The 23,297-nt window shown below is 45.8% G+C and overlaps 1 protein-coding gene across 1 annotated transcript; it reads right to left on the bottom strand.

Annotated features, from left to right (window-relative positions):
* Window positions 1-418: 418 nt before the first annotated feature.
* On the bottom strand, window positions 419-5,321 carry LOC136527839 (barley B recombinant-like protein D). The gene is made up of 3 exons (XM_066520688.1): window positions 5,048-5,321; window positions 2,688-2,810; window positions 419-1,642 (listed from the first exon to the last, which is right to left on the bottom strand). The coding sequence occupies exons 2-3, from the start codon at window positions 2,754-2,756 to the stop codon at window positions 719-721; spliced, it is 993 nt and encodes a 330-aa protein (XP_066376785.1). The 5' UTR covers window positions 2,757-2,810; window positions 5,048-5,321; the 3' UTR covers window positions 419-718.
* Between the last annotated feature and the right edge of the window lie 17,976 nt (window positions 5,322-23,297).

Here is a 23,297-nt window from a genome sequence, read left to right as displayed (position 1 = left end):
TAAAACTAATTACACAGTTTAGACGAAATCCACGAGACGAATCTTTTAAGCCTAATTAGACTATGATTGGACACTATTTGTCAAATAATAACGAAAATGCTACCGTGCCCATTTTGCAAAAAAATTTGGAACTAAACTGGCCCTTGGTTTTTCTTCTGAGCTCTGAGCATAGACCCCACCTACGAGTCTACGACCTACCTGAATGTGAGTACCGGTGTTTACCATTTTCAGACTTGCGCTGGTCTTTACTGTTCTCACTCCTGGAGCATTTTCAGACTTGCATCCTAATAAAGACTACAGATCGTCAGTTCTGCAAATAATTCAGCAGAGCCACCAAAAAATGTGCCTGTCTGGAACGAAGGCCATGATCCTGAAGCTAATTATATATAGTAGGCATTCCACTACCACCAGTCGAAACAGAGGTCAAACTGTACAGCTATCTCACGACGAATTCTTGAGAGTTACAATTACACTTCAATTCTCGCGGACTGCGGCGTTCCAGCCTCGCGAGCACAGTTTACCAGTCCAGCAAAAAGAAAGGGGGAACCTACCGCGCTGTGATTTCCTGAACGCAAAACTCTACCTCCATCCACTACAAACCAATGACATTACAGAACATGGAACAAGTGAGGCTTTCAGGGATGCAGGAGAAGCGGCACTTGTATGATCTCCCCCTTCCAGCTTGAATGGCGGATACAGCAGCGTTGGCCGCCGGGGCCTACCGGATGGTGATGTACCTGTTTGTGCCATGCTTGGCCCAGTGGTCCTTGAGGTCCACCGGAATCGAGAGATCATGGCCTTCTGCTGCCAGCCGGCTGAGCAGCTTTGTGAATGCACCGCCACTCATCTTCCTTCCCCCCATGCGAGCGTGGCGCCTGTTGGGCATCACTGGGAGTGGGTACATGGACATGTTCGTGGTGCAGCAAGATGACTGCCACCCACCATTGCCCCATTTGTAGCACTGATGGAGCTCCCCTGTGCATGAACAGGCAGGTGCAGGCATGGTTGACTCGTCGAACGCGACCTGGTTCAGGCCAAGGTCTTGGTCCTTCCACTCATTCTTCATCACAGAAGCACGGGCTGAATCTCCTGCTACACCAGTCATCCCCCCATTCTTCCAATCACCGGTTGCTTTCTTGGTTTTGCGGAGTACACCTGATGGCCTCTTCAATGGAGAAGCTTGAGAATTACTCTTCCTTGGCTTCTTAGCCTTCCCGATGCTTCCGGGAGCTGTTGTGATAGGGTAAGCTTCTGATATGTGCATCTCCCTGACATGGTCATATGGAGAATCGGCCAGCTGCAGTGGGGATGTTTGGACATGAGATAGCTGGTCATGGTGGTGGATGTTCTTTGTTCCATTGAGAGGAGGTCCTTGGTGAAATCCATTCCCATTATTCATATTAAACCCATTTGTACGGGCAAGTTCAAGTGCAGCAAGGGCATTGTCCCTCTCCACAATTGCAGCATTCCGCTCAGCCATCGCATCATCCCGCTGAGCGAATGCCATATCTCGCTCAGCTATAGCAGCTTTCTTCTCAGCAAGAGCATGGTCTCTTTCTCGGATGGCACTGTCCTTCTCATTCATCAGTGCCAGGAGATTCATACTATGATGGTCTTTTAGCTGCCTTTGAGGCATCATCCACTGAAACACAGAAAATAAATTATAAGTCCATTGTCTTTAGGAAAAATATGCTTGCATTAAACAAAAATAGCTAGCAGGCTACCAATAGTCATCTATGCTGAAATTTAACACAAATTTCCACACCGCTTGCTATAAAGTTATATAGCACAAGAAACCAAATATTTTATAACAGCAAACAACAGAAATATTGCTTGTCACAGAATAACTTCAAAATTTAGATTATATTAAATTTACACTATCGAGGTTGAGTACTCGTTGATACAATAAACAGGGCTCATGATAAAGGCACTCCCAACGAGAGAAGCCAAAGGCACTGAAGCATGTCCGGCAGAAAGAAGTTACTACTAGACAAGTTTAATCTAGATGACTGGGAGAAAATGAATGAGAGGTGTTTGTAAGTTCCGACTTCCCTCCAGCAACATTAAGGTACAGGCAGTTGCATGATTGCGTCTCTAATAATTCATTCCAAAATGAGGAACAGCAAATGCGTTTTGACACATTAAGTTGCAAAACAACATAGCAGATATGATCAACACAGAAATGGCAGAACTGATTGGATACATTGGCCCAGATGTAACCTCTTTCTCATAAGAACTCTGAGCCTATAACTACCTGTACAGAAAGAGCAATAAAAATGCACAATCATAACTTTCCTCAAAAAAAAAAAAAAAACACCATCATAACCTCCTTCCCCATGTAGAAATTGTAACCTATGAGCAGTTCAGCCATTAGGTCAGTCAAGATGAACAACTGGTAGACTAGTCTTTATCTTTCTCCGTCTTGGTATAATCAGACTTTAAGCTATCAAATAAAGCTGGAATCGTATGCTTTTGGTGCAGAAAAGGCATTTAAACTTTTTGGATATTCATAGAAATGTTTGGGACACACATCCTTAAAAATCAAGCTTCAAAGCACCAAAACATCCAGTGGTGATAACAGTTGAATAGATGTCCTAGGCCACGTTTAGTCTGTCTTTCATATGTCAAAGTAACAAGTTTAAATATGAAATGCTGCATAAGAATTCTAGATGACGAACTACACAAACCTGAGTATGAACCGCTTTATATTGGTCAGGCCTTTGCCTGCCATTTTCTCTATGCCCAAGGTTGTCCATTATCACATCTGCTTGCAGCCGGAAAATAGGGCAGCTATGACATCAGAGAATCGCCTGCAAAATGCAAGGAACAAAATCAACGACCAAAAAAAAGTTTGCCAAACAAAAACCTAGCTAGATGTTGCAAGTTTATAGCTCCATAGCAATCTGCCAATCTGGAACAGGGAAGAGATGAAATGCACAAAGGAATAAATAACACATTATCTCAAATGGCAGCAAGTTCAAAAAAGGAAATTTGTGACAACAGAAGGAGCAAAACTGGGATATGGACAAACAAGAAACTACACGTGTATGGATCCAGGTCCACCTACCACCAGGGGTATGGTATGATATGAAAACATTTAAATCATGTTAATTATTGAGTAATGACTACAAAACATTAGAAGAGAGCTATGGATTGACAACGGATCGAGAACTCTATTAACCGAAACATGAGCTCAATCTGGATTGTCGCCAAAAAAATTGCAGCAAAATATACTAGTCCCTAACACCAGTTGTATACTCTTTGTGACAGGAGGCATGAACAAATGCATGGTGTACTCCCCACAACAGTAAAATAGCATGCAATATCTACAAGGGCTTGTTCCAAATGGTCACCAGGAATTCCAATAGCTCACACGCCATATCCTCGACAAAGCTGAGTAAACAAGAGAATTAAATGTAGTGTCTTCCCCTAAAAGACATTGAAGCTTCTTACAACCTACCCCAAAAGCAACTGGTTTTACACAGTACAACAAACGCATGCATGCACCGGCCACATATGGCAAGTGTACACTCAGACTAATGGCATGCACGTTAACCAAACACCTGCTAACAAAGCCATTAACTTGTGAACAACGGCTGTCTGAGGAAGTATTATAGGCATGAGGCTGAACCTGATCTTTCACAGGTCTAAAGCACAGAAAACGCTCCAGCTGAAGCAATGGCAAACAATCACCATGCGTTTTTCAACCTTTTACAGATGGTTCAACGCGGGGCCTGATAGCCCTACCAGACAATCAATCGCCTAATCAGCCAATGCTCATACAGTACTATCCAAACATGTTTGGAATTAATATGCACTGCATTACAAGCTCTATTAACTGAAACATGACCTCAATCTGGATGGTCATAAAAGTTTAGCAGCAAAATATGCTAGTACCTAACATCAGTTGCATACAATTCGTGACAGGAGGCATGAATAAATGCATGTAATGCATACTCCCAAGTCCCGACAGTAAAACAGCATGCAATGTCTACCAAGGGTTTTTGTTCCAAATGATCACCAGGAATTCCAGTGGCTAAGTAGATCGCACCCCATGTCCACGACATAGCTGACAGAGCTGAGTAAACAAGAGTAACCGAAAGGCGTTGACGCTTTTTGCAAATCCTATCGCAACAGCAACTGGCTTTATGGACTGCGGTAACATTCCAAATGCAATTCATGCATGCACCGGCCACGTATGGCAAGCGTACACTCAGACTAATGGCATGCAGGCTAACTAAACACACGCCAACAAAGCGAAACCAATAAACTTGCCTATCCGTAATCATTATTAGGAGAGAATTCGCCAAGTTTAAAAGCAATGAACTCGCGAACAACGGCTGTCTGCGGAAGTATTAATTGCATGACTCTGAATCTGAACGTCACAGTCCTAAAACACCGCAAAATCTCCCGACAAAGCAGCGGCACACAATCTCCATCTGCGTTGAACCTTTGACAGGTGGCTCAACGCGGGAACCGACAACCCTCAGTCAAACCTCAAATCAGTCAATGCTCATACTAATACTACACTAACCGAACACCTTTGGGATCAACAACCTAGCATGGCACCGGGAGCTGCAGCGGTGCTAGCTCGCACTACTCGAGCACCAAATCCCCATCCTACCACCAACTCCAACGGTACCAGCAGCACTACTGTCCTGCTGCCACTTCACCGTGCAAAACCCCCCACATGCACCTCACTCACACAGTCACACTCACACCTCAGGGGCATCACATCACATACGAGGAGCAGCTCAATCGGCCCCATCCTCTCCCTCCTCAAATCGGGCCAGGAGGCCGCACTAGAAACGGGGCGGGAACCGCACAGACACGAATCAGATGAGGCGCTAAACCCTAGATCACCCCAATCAGCCCAAACGCCGCGGGGGGGTCGGTGGGAGCGAGTCCCGGGAGCGCAGCCGCGGCTAATCCAATGCGGCCTCCCCCGCGCGACGCGGAGGAAACTGGTGGGAAATCGCTGCTGGTAAACGAATCAATCATCAATCAGTCATGGGTTGGAGAGGGGGGAGGGGGGGCGGTTACGCACACTGTCAGCAGCGTTGTCCTCCCTTGCACAGACGCTTCCGAAGGACGGGCGGGCGCGGGCGCGGGCGACCGGCCTACCGGCCCCGGCGCTCCGGCAGTCCGCCGCCGGCGAGCGAGCGAGCACAAGTGGGGGAAGCGGCCGTGGATCTGAGGCGAGGCTCCGGGGTAGCTGCTGGCCTGCTGCAGCTGCCTCTCTCTCTCTTGTCCTCTCTCTCGCTCTCTCTTGTCCTCTCTCTCTCGTTCTCTCTGGTCTTTTTTTTTGGCTGGTGTGGGGGTTGCGGGAGCAGCCGTGGGGAGTGCAGTGCGGACTTGCGGTCCGTGTAGAGTCGGAGGAAATGGTGAGTCAGTGCGTGGGGACGGGATGGCCCACTGGTCAGAGGTAGACGGGGAGAGGAGGGAGATGTGGAACGCACCCTGCGTTTGCCAGTCTCACAACGGTGCGCAGGCCACAGCGCGACGTCATTTTCTGCACGGCCGCGGCTCGTGCGGTACCTCGGGGCGGATCCAACGATATATATGGTTGAAAAAACTCTTCTTTTTCCATATAAATTGCCCATGTTAACACTACGGTGACACCCAGTAACACAAATCTAACAACCAAACTATATCCCACGAATTTCAATGAATCCACTATCATCCCTCAAATCCTGCACACAACTATATGTATATCACTAATTTTAGGTATCAGATAATCTCTGACAGACAAAACACAAAAAAAACATACTATAAATCTCTTAGCCACTAAACCACATAACCTTTACACACCGCATCTGATGATCCTTTCTCAGGATCTGATTGTGCCGCTAGTCCAAAAGTTATCTTCCGCACCGATTCTCTTTTATCCGCTCCTTTGGTACACCAACCTTCATAAAAGAACAAATATAAAATCTTTCACTCATACTGCAAAGCTACAGCTTATATAGGCCCCGTTCGCTTCGCTGAAAAAATAAGTCGAAACACTGTTCCGACTGATTTGTCGTGAGAGAAAAACATTGTTCTGGCTGAAAAAAAACAAGCTGAAAAAGACGGATTATAAGAGAAGCGAACAGGGCCATAATAAAAAAGGAACAAATATCTTTCCCAGGTCCAGCATCTCCATTGTTACAAAATATAGCCATTACATCTCTTAACAGAGTATGCATGCTTTGACAGTTAAATATGATTAATGAATCGGAAGATTATCTCTACCCTTGCTTCTACTATAGTTCACTGTTATTGTTGCTCCCTCCCTTCCTCACTCCCTCCCTCCCCTCTAATTGTGCACAACGCTCTTGTACTCCTAGCCTAGATTGGCAGTGAAATATGGTTGAAGACATTTATAAACTTTAGATAGATAGCTGACATCATTGTACCAGATGTCGAATGCTTCTTTGTCATCTTCAAAAACACTAATCCACAACATTTCTGTAGGTAATATGTACCTAAATAGAAGAGAATGAAAAATATATACTCAAACCTTGTGAAATCAAAGAACTAAATACAGATTGGTAAATACAACTCGAGTCTGAAAGTCACGACTCTATTGATCATAGTTGGCATATTATTATTGTTATAGATCTAGTAGAAAAGAAAATATAGGATCATGCTCAATGGCTTATTCTTTTGTTTCTAGTAACTGCTCGTGTACAAATAGTTAGTAAACACCCTTGCAACAGTGAAGTTTTACCTTTTAATTGTTTGCAAATAACTTGCATGTGTCATAAAAGAAAGCCAAGAATGGAGCTAATAATTTTCTATAAAAATATATGTGCAACTTTGAACCAGGAGACGAGTGAGGTCAGTCTTTTGATTTCTAAGGATCTATTGGTTCATACCAGAAAATTACCAAACAAGCTCTCTGCATCCCTAACCCCCAAGATCAGATATCCCTGTAGGTGCTGTCATTGATACTTAGCCATTTTGTGCAACATTTCAAATTTTATTGACCACATTAAAAGCGTAGTTCATAAATCAAGTGTTTGTTCTTATGTGGTGCCACATTTCACAAGCGCACAAGCCTTCAATGAACACAATATGAAAGTCGCACCTTGCCGAGAAATATAGGCTTGAACTGATGGTCATCCGGCACAAGCGATGAGCTCGGAAGGATCTTGTGGCCACGGGCTGCATAAAATTCAAGGAAACACCGGCGTATGTCATCTCCACAGTTTGATCATGCCTTGCTGCAGACTAAAAATGTTTCACAAACTGGTAACCTTCAAAATTTGATAGCGAACATTTCATTCCGGTGTTTTCCTTTTTAAACAATTACATTGCAACAATTATATGTGCAAATAAACGTATGATCAGAAATTCCTTTTGACAAAATGGATTTGCATTTTGTTGAACGGTTAAAATGATGTCTGCCACAATGTACCTTGAGATTTTACTGTCCCAGCCAACTTCAAGTTTCAACCGTGCGTGTGCCAACTCATGAAGCTTAACCTGCGTCGCGCACTTGGGTCCACCTCGATGACTCGGCGGTCAATGCTCCTTTGAAGTAGGGGAGAAATCCAAAACCATAAAAAAGATTCGATACTGAAGATAACGGGAAACATAGGCATAATAATCCACTTAAATTAGACAAAGATTTTACCTTGATTGATCCAGTAAGTTGGATGTGGGACATAGGCATGTGGTATATTGGGCGTCGGCCTACTCCTTCGCGCCTCTAGCTTGCGCGTCGCCTCCACCTCCGCCACTGAACAAGCCGGTTCCACCTCGTCTTTGTCCAGCCCCGCCGCCACTAAAGCGGTAATAGGTGGCGGACGCCCATAGTTGCTACAGCCGGCGGTGGCGGCATAGAGGCGATCGACGACGCCATCGCGGCGCGTGCGTAGCTCATCGGGGCAGTACGACGTAGCCTTGTCCAGCGCGGCATCAACCAGTGCCCACAGGTCGCCCTCGGAGGCCGTGGACGAGCATCACCGTCTTCTCCCTCACCACGGCGATGGCCGCACCTACGCTGCCGTCAAAGGCTAGCGAGACAATCAAACCCTATGAAGAACTTTTCCCATCGATAAGGAAGAAGAAGGGGGTGGGGTGGTAGAGGGGGGAACCGGATCTGGCCAACGTCGGCGAGCCAAAGGTGGCCGCTGGAGCCAGGAAGGCCGCGCGGAGCTAGACCAAGGTGTTGGTGGCGGAAGTCCAGAGGTGACAGGAGGGGAGAGGAGAGGATGTTTCGTTTTTTTAGAAAAAACAACCCGTGGGAGGGATCGAACTGTGGCCGCCTAGTGTGTGGCATGGGGCTAGAGGCGGAGGAAGGGCGCTCGACGGGGGAGGTGGAGATCCATTAAAGGCTGGTCGTTGGATTTTGTTGAGCAAGGAGAGACAGAATAGATGAGAGATAATCTGGTGCGTACGTTTGTTATGATGGTGTATCTCTGGTACATTTAGTGGTGTGGACATAGTGAAAGCTCTAGTTTGGTTTTGGTTAATTGATGAAACCCTAAGTGCTAACCTAGTTTATCAAGATGATTATGAGATAGGTAGCACTACTCCAAGTGATGAAGCAATGACGAAGATCATGACAATGGTGATAGCATGGTGATGATCAAATGCTTGAACTTGGAAAAGAAGAAAGAGAAAAACAAAAGGCTCAAGGCAAAGGTATAAAATGTAGGAGCCATTTTGTTTTAGTGATCAAGACACTTAGTGAGTGTGATCACATTTAGGATAGATAGTCGTACTATTAAGAGGAGTGTAACTCATATCGGAATGCGGTTATCAAAGTGCCACTAGATGCTCTAACTCATTGCATATGCATTTAAGATCTAGTGGAGTGCTAACACCCTTAAAAATATTTGTGAAAATATGCTAACACATGTGCACAAGGTGTTTGCAGGGTTGAGATGGGTTTGGGTCCCTCTCTATTCGGCGCTTTCGGGAAAATGAAATGCCTATTTTCTATTGCGCCGGATGCAAAATTCTTGGTGGTTGGCATATTTGAGCAAGGGTGAAGAAGTTAGAGTTGAAATGGAGTTGGTCGAAATGATGCTGGTGTCGGTCTACTGACCGGACGTTGGGTCACTCAGCAACCGGACGCTGAAAGGCTGTGTCCGGTCGAGCTGGCAGAGAGGTCGCCAGTTTTGATGTTGCACCGAACGCTGGACCTGAGATGCACCGGACGCTGGTTTCTGCGTCTGGTCAAACTGACCGGTCTACACAGTGGCTAAGGGTTGAGCATCGGACGCTGGCTGCGTCCGGTCAAGGTGGACCGGATGCGTCCGGTCAGAAAAATATGCCTCTGAGAGCTTACTGGAAACGACCGGACGCTGGGGCTTCAGCGTCCGGTCAGTTTTGACCGGAGCGTCTGGTCAGCTTCATAGCCGTTGAAATCTAACGAACATCGTTTGAAGCTGGTGACGCGTGGCGTCCATCGGGTGATCGGACGCTAAGGGCCAGCGTCCGGTCGGTATGACCGGAGCGTCCAGTCAGAGCGTGTTTTGCCCAGTGAAGGGGTACAACGGCTCTATTTAATGGGGGCTCTATTTATAGCCCCATGGCCGGCTCAAGGGACAACTCTTGCACATTTTTATTGACATAGCATCCTTGTGAGCTTAGCCAAAGCCCTCCCACTCATCTCCATCATTGATCCATCATCATTGTAAGATTGGGAGAGAATCCAAGTGCATTGCTTGAGTGATTGCATCTAGAGACACTTGGTATTCGTGTTGCGCTGCGGATTTCGCTTGTTTCTCTTGGTGGTTGCCACCACCTAGACGGTTGGAGCAGCGGTGAAGGATCGGCACGAGTTAGTGATTGTTCGTGACCGCCTTCGGTGATTGTGAGGGGAGTTGTACCTTCCCCGGTGGAGCGCCGAAAGATAACTCTAGTAAATTGCTCGTGTCATTGAGTTACCTCACTTGTGGGTCGGTTCTTGCGGTGTCCAATCGTGTGGACAAGGTTTGTGAAACACCTCTTAGCCGCCGAACCACCAAGTGTTGGTCGACACAACGGGGACGTAGCGTATTGGCAAGCACGTGAACCTCGGGAGAAAATCGATTGTCTCTTGTCTTTGGCATTCTCCCGGTGATTGGCTATATATTCATCTTGTGATTGGTTCATCTCCTACACGGCGGTATAATCACCTTACTCACTTATTTACATTCTTGCAAACTAGTTGACACAAGCTCTTTAGTGTAATTAAAATTGAGAGCTTGCTTTATTATTTATATTCATTTAGTTGAGCTCTTTAGAGTAGCAAGGTTGAGAGCTCTTAGTGAGTAATTACATAGCAAGTTTGTGTGCCTAAGTAATCATTGCACCTAGAATTGTTAGATAGGTGGCTTGCAACCCTTGTAGAGTTAGAGCAAGTTTGCATTACGCTATTTGTCATACTAATCAAATTGCTCTAGTTGATTTGTAGATTTTTAAATAGGCTATTCACCCCCCTCTAGCCATATTAGGACCTTTCACATAGTCAAGATCATCTCTATGGGTGAAAGGGTCGAGATTGCGACTAGAGGGGGTGAATAGTCTTTTCTAAAATTAATTGCGTCGGCTAACCGAAACAAGTACGGAATTAAGACAATCGGTCTAGCCAAGACTACACCCCTCTATCTATATTCTCTAGCACCTTCCAAAGATACTAATCAAGCAACAAAGGTGCCGGGCTAGCTAAAGCTCATTTAACCAATTCTAGGAGCAATGTCACACAAACCTATGCCACTAGTACTTTAAGCAACAAGGGAGTTTCTACACATGCTAGTAAGCAAAAGCACAAAGCCAACTAAGCTTACTAGCAATGCTCAATAACAAGGCAACCAATGCCAAATTAGAGAACGTAATTACTTAGCTACACAAACTAAGCAATGTGACTAACAAGGTTACACAAACCAAATTAGCCACGTAAAGGAGCTACTTCTATGCTACACAAGCAAGAAGGTAACTAGCAAGCTACACAAGCTAACTAATTACAAGAACAACAACACAAGCTTAATGTATATGAAAGTAATCGCAAGCTTATGTAATAGGGATGCTGTAACACCCCGGTGTTATGCCTGCATTTAGGCATTGCTAATCATACATATCGTGCATCATCAAGCATCCTATTCATACATGCGTAATCTTGCATATAACAACTGAAACATTACTTCGAAACATACGAAACATGTTTGTGAAAAGTAAATGATGCATACACTTATTAGAATTGTTTTGCCCTGGAATTTTCTTGCTAGGTTAGTAAAACATGTTTGACTGCTATTGTAAATCAGCTAGCAATAATTAGTTCAATTTTTGGAGCAATGTTTGTATTCAAAATAATTCAAAATTTTGCTTCCAAAATAATTCCCCAAAATTAGGGTTTTGAGTTAAAATTTGACTTTGATTTTGTAATTCAAAATCTATAAGAAATTGGACTTTGGTCATGTAATCAAAGTTGTAGAGGATAAAATTTTGAGCAACTTTCATTTTTGGTCCAAAGTTTGAAACTACTTTAATTTAGTCCAAAAATTCGTTTGAATGAAAAAGGGATTCAAATTAATTTGAAAAAAAATCTGGTTTTACCTTCGTGGGCCTTGCGCCTCGCTTCTGGCCGCCAGCCGAAGTCGGCCCAGCCCAGCCCTGACCGTGCTGGCCTGCTTCCGCGCTTCGCCTTGGCCCAGCAGCCGCCTCGTCAGCCCAGGCCCACGCCGCGCCCCGCTCGCCCGCACTCACGCGCCTGCGCCCTGACGCCGGCAGAAGCCGACCGCCGCGTGGCGCCACCCGTCGCCGAGCTCCTGACCGCACGGCCACGCGCCACGGGCTTCCTAACGCTGCTGGCCGAGTCTTGTGCACCCCGTGCGCCCACCGCATTCCAGCGCTCCGCATTTCTCTCTCGCGCTGCCTCTCTGCCTCTCACCGCGCGCCCGTCATAGCCACCGCGCACCGCGCCTCGCCGGAGCAAGCTCGCCCAGCCGTCCTAGCTTGCCATTGAGCCCTCCATCTCGCCCGCATCTCCGACTCATCTTCGCGCACCTCGTGCTCGCCTCGGTAAGCAGCGAGAAGCTCCCTCTCCCTGGGAATCTCTCGCCGGAGTTGTGGCCGAGCTCACCGGAGCGCTCCGCTCCGTGGACCTCGCCCTCCGTCTTTCTTCCAGCTGTCTTTTCGCGCGCACGACCACCGCACGAGCTCGGTGAAGCTCCCGCTCCACTTTTCGCGCCCCTTCCTAGCCGGAGTTGGCCGGCGTACCTCGCGCAGCGCCGCTGTGATCGCCATTGTCGCCGGCGACCTCCTTCGCTGTATCTAGGGGGGGTCCATTTTCTACTTCCATCGGTGCGGGACAACCTGTTGTGCACGCCGGTGCCATCGGTTTCGTCGGGGAGATCACCGTCGGCGAGCTCGGCCATCGCCGCGCCGATGTGTGCCGTCTCCCCTGTTCCCTGTCAATGACATGGGGTCCCGCATGTCAGTCGCCGAGCCAAGGAGAGCCAGGCTGGGCTGCGCCGTTCTGGGCCATGTGTGTGCGCACAGTAGTGGGCCAGTTCGTTTCCAGCGGGCCGGCCCAGTAGAGTTTTAAAGAATTGTTTTCAATTTATTCATTCTTATTTGAAAACAGAAATGGTTTGCAAAATATTTGGATACTCAAAGTTGCTCCAAATTTGTTGAAACAAATTTTTCTAGGTTCCTTATCACCAGATCTACTTGGGAAAAATAGTGCATGTCATTTTTGATATGCTTTTCTATAGAATTTTATTTAATCATGTAAATTGCTGATAACTTGAAAATTGTGTATAAAAATATATAGGCTTCATAAAAATATGATTTCAAGTTTGTTAATCTTCTTATGTCATGTACTTCCTAAGGAAAATATGTTTCATGCATGTGCTGTGGAAAACTTTAGAGGTGTAGTTCAAGTGTCGTTAATGGCTGATTTTTGTTATTTTTGATAGAGAGCAAACTTTGTATAAAACATGCATGTGGTAAATTTTGTACAGTCATTATATGCTATGAAGAACCTAGGAAAAATATTAATTCTGTTGTTTAACACTTTTCATAGTACAAAGTAATTTCATGCTCATTTTTATGCTATAGCTTGTCATTTTTGTGTAGGATAGTTTGCTTATCCAAATGCTATGAAATTTTTATGGTAGTCTGTTTAGGATAGTATTGTGCTACTGTAATTTTCTTAGATTTTTAGGATCATCAGAAATATATGTTGCTATTCAAACCTATTATTAATTAGGGTTTAAGCAAGTGTTGCTTTAAGTGTGATTAAGAAATTAGTAAAGCTTTGGTGTATCTTTGAAGCATTTCTTAAGATATGTTAACTTAACATATTAGTAGTAGAAGAGAATGCAGTAGATGACATGTGCTTATAGTATAGTTTCTTGGACGATGTTGACTACCTTGCATTTCAACATATCCATTACATTCATCTCCTTCGATGCACCGATTGCATGAGCACTTACGCGCATTGCATCATACAGGATCGTAAACCGAGAACCCCGTCATCATACCCGAGGAGCCAGAGGAGCAGCTCGAGGTGCAGCAGCAGGAAGTGCCAGAAGCCGACGAGGAGGACGTTGAGGAACTTCCGGAGTGCCCCGATCACCGTCCGAGCTCCTTCGAGAGAGGCAAGCCTCGGAGCATTTTTCTCCCGGTTTGCAATGATTTAATTAAATGCTTTACTTTAATTGATGTATTACGTTCAGGAGTTGTTTGCAACCGTTGTTGCATTATACCTTGCTTACCTTTGTTATACTATATCCTTGTTACCCTGGTATCCGCAGTCGAGTAAATGCTTAGCTGGCTTAGACCGGTAGAAGTCGGGTGATTTCCTGTCACCTGCGAGCTATAGGTGGTTACCTGGATCTGCTTGGATGACTATGAAGTCATGGTATAACTAAGTGTTAAATGAAGTTGAGACCGGACGGAGACTTGCAGTGTTTTGGACTGTAGTGTTTTCCGTCTGTGTCGATTAAGGACCGGCCGTTGTTGGGCCTCGAGTCATGTTGAACGCATGCCTTACATTTAGCTGGCCGGATAAAGTACCTTCCGACCGCGAAGCTGGGAGATTTTTTGGGCCGAGTAAATTGCCCGCAGCGCACTGTGCCGAAGCAGGTGTGGTAGGACACGGGGGCGGGATGATAAGGCCAAAGTGCAGTCGGTCGGCCCCCGGGTACATGTGGTTCCTGGCAAACTCGAGGTTCCTGGAAAGTTGACTCGGTGATCAATATCTCACTTTAGCGGGTGAGTGAGATTTGTGTAAGGAACAAATCACCAGCTGGTTAGGAATCGATTCGAATCGCCATCGCTCCTGGATAGTGAGCACTTGACTTGAGTTACTTCATCGTAGTAAATGTTATGGAACACTTGGACAGTTATAATGAATATGACAGTATGGAAGTTGCGTAATGATCATTGGTTATCATTATCTGCTTAATCACATGTTTACTCTAGTATAGGTGCAAATCTAGTTGACAGGTTAATAATAATTAATTTGGCAATAATGTTTTTAGAAAGGTTCTTGAAATGCTAAAAATGCTTCTTTTTGCGAATGAGTCAGCTACCCTACCTTAAAGCCCTTCATAATCCTTGGTGTCATTTATTTTCGGTTATGTCGGGTAAGTCTGGCTGAGTACCTTCTCGTACTCAGGGTTTTATTCCCACTTGTTGCAGATGGGCAGATGTACTATGGCTACTGTATCAACTGCCTGTATCCTGCGATGGGTGATGCTTAGGACCATGGGCATGGTCATTCCTTACGTCTCGTCTAATGCTTTTGTTGGAGATGATCATCAGCTGGCACTATATTTGAACTCCGTGTGAGTGTGTGTGGTTTTAAACAAATGACTTCCGCTACTTTTATTCGAACTTGTTTTGTAATAAGTATGTTTAAACTCTGATGTATCTGTTATGCAAACTTTTATGTAATATGTGATTGGTGACCGCTAAACTTATTACGATCATGGCTGGGACACGAATTGGTTTGAAATCCTTCGTGATTTCACGGACTACCGGGTTATACGGGCTTAAGTTGGCTAAATCGTCTGCTCTGGTGGATGATTTTCTTACTTAATTTCGTATAATTGGTCGGTTCTGTTACAGCTGGCATCAGAGCATGGTTTAGCGTGTTACTGTTCACAAGTGTATTTAAAACAAAAGGCATTTGGAAAACATGATTTTAAAACTATAAAGTGTGCCGGTGATCATATCCTTTATGCCCAGTTAAGGACTTTAGGTGGCTTAATTAAGTACTGACTGGGGTTCTTGCATCATATTTCTCTTTCGTCGCTCATACGGCGTGCTATTGTATGAGTGCCACTTGTTTGAGTGGTAATGAATGGATCATTTGCCTCTACGCCTTGGTAAGTGTGAGTTGTGAGAGCATGATCGGATACACCGCCGATCTAGGGTAAATGCTTATATGATGCTGGAGTAATTACGTGTTCTACGCATGTTTTACAAAGGTATCTCATGTATGGGTCTTCCGTCTATGGAGGCGATGCCGTCAATAGGACGATGGTTCAGGTAGTTACTACCGTTGTACACGTATCTGGGGATTCGTGTAGAGCGTGTAGATAAAACTTTATTGCTTTTATGCATTCATTGGGAATTGGGCTGAAATGAATTTTCTGCAGGTACATAACAACGCTATCGTGTAGAACGTATTAGCTACGTAATGAGAGATCGTTGTATGCCACCGAATTAGTCGTTAGAAATTATTTATTCCTAAGTTTGTGAGAACGTACGGCACGTACATACATCATGTTACTTGTGCATCTCATTCATCTCATGCATACCTCCCCTTATAAATTGATTATCTCATTTTGATAAAAGTTGTATCACCTAAAATATGTTTCCCCGAAGTAATAAGAGAACTTTTGCTACAGATGGCCCGCATGAAGCAGACCGCCCGTAAGTCCACCGGAGGAAGAGCACCCCGACGTCCGTTGGCCCTGAGGGAGCACCGCACCACGGACACCTTCTTGAGCAAGTTTGGCATGCCAACTTTGCTTTGGAGAGTGCTCCATGATGTGGGGTACCCAGAGGGTCAAGAGCCGGTGTACTCTTGGAATGAGAGCCAGTTAGCAGATGATGGACTTGCAGTGGTGGAGATCACGGTTCCTGCTCTCGGTGATGCTCTAGATTGGGATGGTTGGCATTTGGAGTTTGAGGGTCACACTCCAGCTGAGGGTGCAGAGGGAGCAGCCTTCCGTGTCATCAGGGACATTATGAGTAGATTTCCCAGTGAGCTTGCTGCAGCTCTAGCTGGTACTTTTCCTAGGGATGATCCTCGTGATGCCATTTGGGTTCAGCCTCAAGGAAGTGCATTGGTCAGAGGTCCAGCTGAAGGACAGGCTAGCGACAACCAGGCAATGAGTGCTATGTTCGCCGCTATCAGAGCGTATGAAGGTCTTGAGAGTACTTACTGGACTTTGACTGGCTTGCGTAGTGAGGATAAGCTAAAAGGGAAGAAGCAGAAGAAGAGACAGGCACGAGCCATAGCTAGCTTGCAGGAGCAGTTGGCTGATATGAACTTACAGCGAGATTAGGCGGTTGAGAGAGGTGATAGAGCTATGCAGCGAGTGCATACGTTGACTCAAGCCAACAACAATGCAGACCGCATGATTGGACAGTTGGTTCAGGAAAGGAATGAAGCCTGGAACGCAAGAAACCTTCTGCTGCAGAGAGTCGATGAGTTAGAGGAATACAACGGCAACCTGCACGAGGAGTTTCACGCGCTCTACAATGGGGTTGGCCCATATGCTCCACCGAACGCCGCTGGCATGGACATCGACGACGACAACCAGAATGAGCCTGTAGTTTCACCTGGAGGCGATGGTGACGTCTCCAATCCCGACGATGGCCCCGAGGAGTAGGCTAGTTGCTTTGCGCTAGTATCTAGGTCTTGTCGCGATGACCTTTCTTTGTTGGCATGTAATCTATCGTATGTTGCTTCGAACGTATGAGACTTGGCATGTGGTTGGAACTTGATTTTCAAATGCGATATCTGAACGCATAAAAAGTCCAGTGTATGTATGCTGGCAATGTGATTGTATGGACGCGATGTTTGCCGTTTAAGTAATTCGATTAAGTGCTGTTGTTTTAATTGGAATGCGATTGTTGTGCCTCTGTTTTATTGTATGAATTTATTCTCTCCAGTAAATTCAGTATGGCATAAGTTTTTCTTCACTCGCAATTATTACAGCTTCACTCAATCGTTACTTGTTGCTGAAATATGCAGATGACAAACACTCGCCGAACCACGTACGAAGCCGCTGAGCCCGGTGCTAACGGTGCGGGACCGGTGGTGGTGGTGGTGGAAACCAGCAACAACAATGACCTCCCCATGAACCGCATTTGCCACCTCCCCCCCGTTTACCCCCGAGATGTTCCTCGCACAGCTGCTCGGGAGTCAGCGCAACGCGGACAATCTCAGAAGAACATGGAAGATTTTCTGCGCACCATAGCCAACAACGTGCAACGTGGTAACAATCAAGGCGGTGGCATGGGAGTAAACCAGTATAGCAGCTTCAAGATTTCATGGACACCAGGCCACCAGTATTCAAGGAAGCAATAGAGCCACTCGACGCTGAGGAATGGATCAACACGATGGAAGATAAATTCCGTGTGTTGAGGATGACTGAGGTTCTAAAAATGGAGTATGCTGCACTTCAATTGCAGGGACCAGGCGGGAATGTGGTGGAAGCACCATCGCACCACCTTCCCTCCAAATGCTCAGATTTCTTGAGAGAGTTTGCTGAGGCCTTCCGTGGAAGTCTATATTCCACCCGGGCTGATAGAGATGAAGTTGGGAGAGTCCTGGCATTGAACCAGGGCACCAAGACTGTGACACAATACCTGCATGCTTTCAACAACTTATGTCGCTATGCTCCCGACATGGTTGACACAGATGCTAAGAGAATAGCCAGTTTTAAGAGGGGTCTCAATCCAAAAATGATGAAGCATGTTGGTACCAACAACCGCGTCAGATTCAACGACTTCATCAGCGACTGTCTGAAGCAGGAGAAGAATAACAACGCCAGCACCGTAGCCAAGACACGTAAGAGAGCCTTTGAAGGTGGGCCGTCTCAAGCTAGAGCACCTATGGGAGGTCGTCCTCCATATCGCCCATCGGCACCTGGTGCTAGATTCAGGCCACCTCAGCCAAGAAGCCAGAATTTTCGTGGACCTCAAAAGCCGTACAAGATGGCAGTACAACCCAACAAAGCAGCCGCAAACTGTGGTACAAGGCAGTTCCAAGGGAGCTGTGGGATCTGCCGGGACAGTAAGAGGACCCTGCTATAACTGTGATCAACTCGGTCATTTCTCGAAGTTTTGTCCGTACCCGCCCAAGAAGAAGCAGCAGACTTATAATGCTAGAGTGCATAGTACAACAGTGGATGAAATCCCAGAGGGAGAGCCCGTCACTGCTGGTAAGTTTCCTGTCAACGAAAACCCTGCAGTTGTTCTATTTGATTCTGGATCATCGCATTCTTTTATGAGTCAAGCATTTGCACAGAAACATGAACAACTATGCACAGAATTGGGTTATGGTTACCGTATAAGTTCAGCAGGGGCTGATGTTTTGACCAACCGGATGGTTCGAGGGGGCAACCCTTGAATTAGGTAGCAGGAAGTTCCGAGTGAACTTGATAGTTTATGCCTGGGTTAGTCTTGGATGTCATTATAGGGATGAATTGGATGAAGGATTGGGGAGCAGTCATAGATACTGGAAGTCGAGTACTTACCCTTAAGGATCCACTAGGTGAGGGTACTTTCCAAGTACCATTGCCTCGAAGAACAGACCTTATAAGTGTTACATGTGCTACGGCAGTCATTCCTATTCATCAGATTCCGGTAGTGTGTGAATTCCCGGACGTATTTCCGGATGAGCTACCTGGTCTTCCGCCAGATAGGGAGATTGAGTTTGGAATTGAGCTAATCCCCGGAACAGCTTCGATTTCAAGGAGACCCTATCGGATGCCTCCAGATGAGTTAGCTGAGCTAAAGAAGCAATTAGAAGAATTGTCAAAAAAGGGGTTTATTCGGCCAAGCAAGTCTGAATGGGGATGTCCCGCTTTGTTTGTGAAAAAGAAGAAAGAGGGCACGTTGAGAATGTGCATAGATTATAGACCACTCAATGCTGTGACCGTCAAGAATAAATATCCCTTGCCACATATTGATGTTCTGTTTGACCAATTATCCAAGGCCAAGGTGTTCTCAAAAATAGATTTGAGATTCGGTTATCATCAGATCAAGATTAGGCCACAGGATATACTGAAAACTGCATTTTCCACCAGATACGGGTTGTATGAGTATCTTGTCATGTCTTTTGGCTTGACAAATGCTCCTGTATACTTTATGTTTTTGATGAATACAGTTTTCATGCCAGAATTGGATAAGTTTGTAGTAGTATTCATCGATGACATTCTGGTGTACTCCGAGAATGAGAAAGATCACGAAGAGCATCTGAGAACTGTCTTGACCAGACTTAGAGATCATCAATTGTATGCTAAGTTTAGCAAATGCGAATTCTGGTTGAAGGAAGTCCCTTTCCTTGGTCACATTTTGTCAGAGAATGGAGTTTCAGTCGATCCAAGTAAGGTGCAAGAAGTTATGAATTGGAAAGCACCGACCTCAGTTCCTGAGATTAGAAGTTTCTTAGGACTGGCGGGTTATTACCGTCGCTTTTATACCAGATTTCTCGAAGATCGCCAAACCGATGACATGCCTCCTTCAGAAGGATCATAAATTTGTGTGGACAGAAGAGTGTGAAGCAGCTTTCCACACTTTGCGGAAACTGTTGACCACTGCTCCTGTTCTAGCACAACCAGATACCGAGAAACCATTTGATGTGTTTTGCGACGCATCTAAAACTGGATTGGGTTGTGTTCTTATGCAAGAAAGAAGAGTCATAGCTTATGCATCACGTCAATTGAGAAAGCACGAGGTCAACTACCCAACACATGATCTTGAACTTGCTGCAGTTGTGCACGCCCTCAAAATTTGGAGACATTATCTACTTGGTAATGTGTGCAATATTTTCACGGATCACAAGAGTCTTAAGTATATCTTTACCCAACCAGAGCTAAACATGAGACAGTGTAGATGGTTGGAATTGATCAAAGATTACAACTTAAATGTGCAATATCATCCTGGTAAAGCCAATGTAGTGGCAGATGCTTTGAGCAGGAAGTCACATTACTTGACTGTGCAGCCATTACTTGAAGATGGATTCGATCTAATGCATCCTGCTGTGTTAAATAGTATTCAAATTAGTTGCTCTTTGGAGAGTAAGATAATAGAAGGTCAGAAAACTGACAAGGGGATATTCCACATCAAAGAGAAAATAAAAGAAAAGCTGTCTCAACACTTTAAAGTGGATGAACAGGGTGTGTTGTGGTTTGACAATCGTCTTGTGGTTCCCAAGGATCGAGAGCTTAGAAGTAAACTCATGGATGAAGCTCACCTTTCTAAGCTATCTATCCATCCCGGAAGTAGTAAGATGTATCAAGAACTAAGATCTCGTTATTGGTGGACCAAAATGAAGAAAGAAATTACATCATATGTTGCCAGATGTGACACATGTTGTCGAGTGAAAGCCATTCACATGAAACCTGCCGGTATGTTGCAACCCTTATCAGTCCCTAGTTGGAAGTAGGACGATATCAGTATGGATTTTATCACGGGTTTGCCCACTACTCAAAAAGGACATGATTCGATTTAGGTAATTGTGGATCGTCTTACCAAGACCACTCATTTCTTGCCGGTCAAAACAGATTATCGACCACCTCAATATGCCGAGAAGTATATCGCAGAAATTGTAAGGTTGCATGGTATACCAAAGACCATAATATCTGATAGAGGCTCACAGTTCACGGCTCATTTTTGGGAACATTTACACAAAGGCTTAGGAACTAGTTTAATTCGCAGTACTGCTTATCATCCTCAGACAGATGGTCAGACTGAACGAGTAAATGCTTGTTTTGGAGGATATGTTGAGAGCCTGTGTATTATCTTCTAAGGGATCATGGGAGTCATGGTTACCGTTAGCTGAGTTTTCTTATAATAATAGCTATCAAGAAAGCATCAAGATGGCCCCATTCGAAGCTTTATATGGCAGAAAATGTAGAACACCATTGAATTTGGTCGAACCTGGAGATAGAAGGTATTATGGCATTGACTTTGTAGAAGAAGCCGAGAAGAAAGTTCATATTATTCAGCAGAATATGAAAGCTGCCCAATCACGTCAGAAAAGCTATGCAGACAAAAGAAGGAGATCCCTTGTATTTGAAGTGGGTGACTATGTTTATCTGAAAGTCACGCCAATGAAGAAGAAAAGGTTTGGAATCCGAAGAAAGCTTGCCGCGAGATTCGTAGGACCGTACAAGATCTTGGAACAAAGAGGTCCGGTAGCCTACAAGTTAGAATTACCTGAGACAATGAGTACAGTTTTCCCAGTTTTCCATGTATCACATCTCAAGAAATGCTTGCGTGTTCCGGAGGAAAGAATAGAACCTCGAGGTATTCAACTCAAATCAGATTTGGTGTATCGTGAACAACCAGTCCGAGTGTTAGACACTAAGGAACATGCTACTCGGAATAGTGTGGTGAAAACATACAAGATACAGTGGGATCATCATGATGAGGGAGATGCAACTTGGGAAACAGGAGAGTATCTACAAAAAGCTTATGAAGATTTTTATAACAAATGGTTCGTAACCCAAATCTCAGGACGAGATTTTTATAAGGGAGGAGGGCTGTAACACCCCGGTGTTATGCCTGCATTTAGGCATTGCTAATCATACATATCGTGCATCATCAAGCATCCTATTCATACATGCGTAATCTTGCATATAACAACTGAAACATTACTTCGAAACATACGAAACATGTTTGTGAAAAGTAAATGATGCATACACTTATTAGAATTGTTTTGCCCTGGAATTTTCTTGCTAGGTTAGTAAAACATGTTTGACTGCTATTGTAAATCAGCTAGCAATAATTAGTTCAATTTTTGGAGCAATGTTTGTATTCAAAATAATTCAAAATTTTGCTTCCAAAATAATTCCCCAAAATTAGGGTTTTGAGTTAAAATTTGACTTTGATTTTGTAATTCAAAATCTATAAGAAATTGGACTTTGGTCATGTAATCAAAGTTGTAGAGGATAAAATTTTGAGCAACTTTCATTTTTGGTCCAAAGTTTGAAACTACTTTAATTTAGTCCAAAAATTCGTTTGAATGAAAAAGGGATTCAAATTAATTTGAAAAAAAATCTGGTTTTACCTTCGTGGGCCTTGCGCCTCGCTTCTGGCCGCCAGCCGAAGTCGGCCCAGCCCAGCCCTGACCGCGCTGGCCTGCTTCCGCGCTTCGCCTTGGCCCAGCAGCCGCCTCGTCAGCCCAGGCCCACGCCGCGCCCCGCTCGCCCGCACTCGCGCGCCTGCGCCCTGACGCCGACAGAAGCTGACCGCCGCGTGGCGCCACCCGTCGCCGAGCTCCTGACCGCACGGCCACGTGCCACGGGCTTCCTGACGCTGCTGGCCGAGTCTTGTGCACCCGCGCGCCCACTGCATTCCAGCGCTCCGCATTTCTCTCTCGTGCTGCCTCTCTGCCTCTCACCGCGCGCCCGTCATAGCCACCGCGCACCGCACCTCGCCGGAGCAAGCTCGCCCGGCCGTCCTAGCTTGCCATTGAGCCCTCCATCTCGCCCGCATCTCCGACTCATCTTCGCGCACCTCGTGCTCGCCTCGATAAGCAGCGAGAAGCTCCCTCTCCCTAGGAATCTCTCGCCGGAGTTGTGGCCGAGCTCACCGGAGCGCTCCGCTCCGTGGACCTCGCCCTCCGTCTTTCTTCCAGCTGTCTTTTCGCGCGCACGACCACCGCACGAGCTCGGTGAAGCTCCCGCTCCACTTTTCGCGCCCCTTCCTAGCCGGAGTTGGCCGGCGTACCTCGCGCAGCGCCGCTGTGATCGCCATTGTCGCCGGCGACCTCCTTCGCTGTATCTAGGGGGGGGTCCATTTTCTACTTCCATCGGTGCGGGACAACCTGTTGTGCACGCCGGTGCCATCGGTTTCGTCGGGGAGATCACCGTCGGCGAGCTCGGCCATCGCCGCGCCGATGTGTGCCGTCTCCCCTGTTCCCTGTCAATGACATGGGGTCCCGCATGTCAGTCGCCGAGCCAAGGAGAGCCAGGCTGGGCTGCGCCGTTCTGGGCCATGTGTGTGCGCACAGTAGTGGGCCAGTTCGTTTCCAGCGGGCCGGCCCAGTAGAGTTTTAAAGAATTGTTTTCAATTTATTCATTCTTATTTGAAAACAGAAATGGTTTGCAAAATATTTGGATACT

The sequence above is a fragment of the Miscanthus floridulus genome, chromosome 19 (genome assembly GCF_019320115.1).
Source record: "Miscanthus floridulus cultivar M001 chromosome 19, ASM1932011v1, whole genome shotgun sequence".
NCBI lineage: Eukaryota > Viridiplantae > Streptophyta > Magnoliopsida > Poales > Poaceae > Miscanthus > Miscanthus floridulus.
This window is presented reverse-complemented; position numbering and strand designations above follow the sequence as displayed.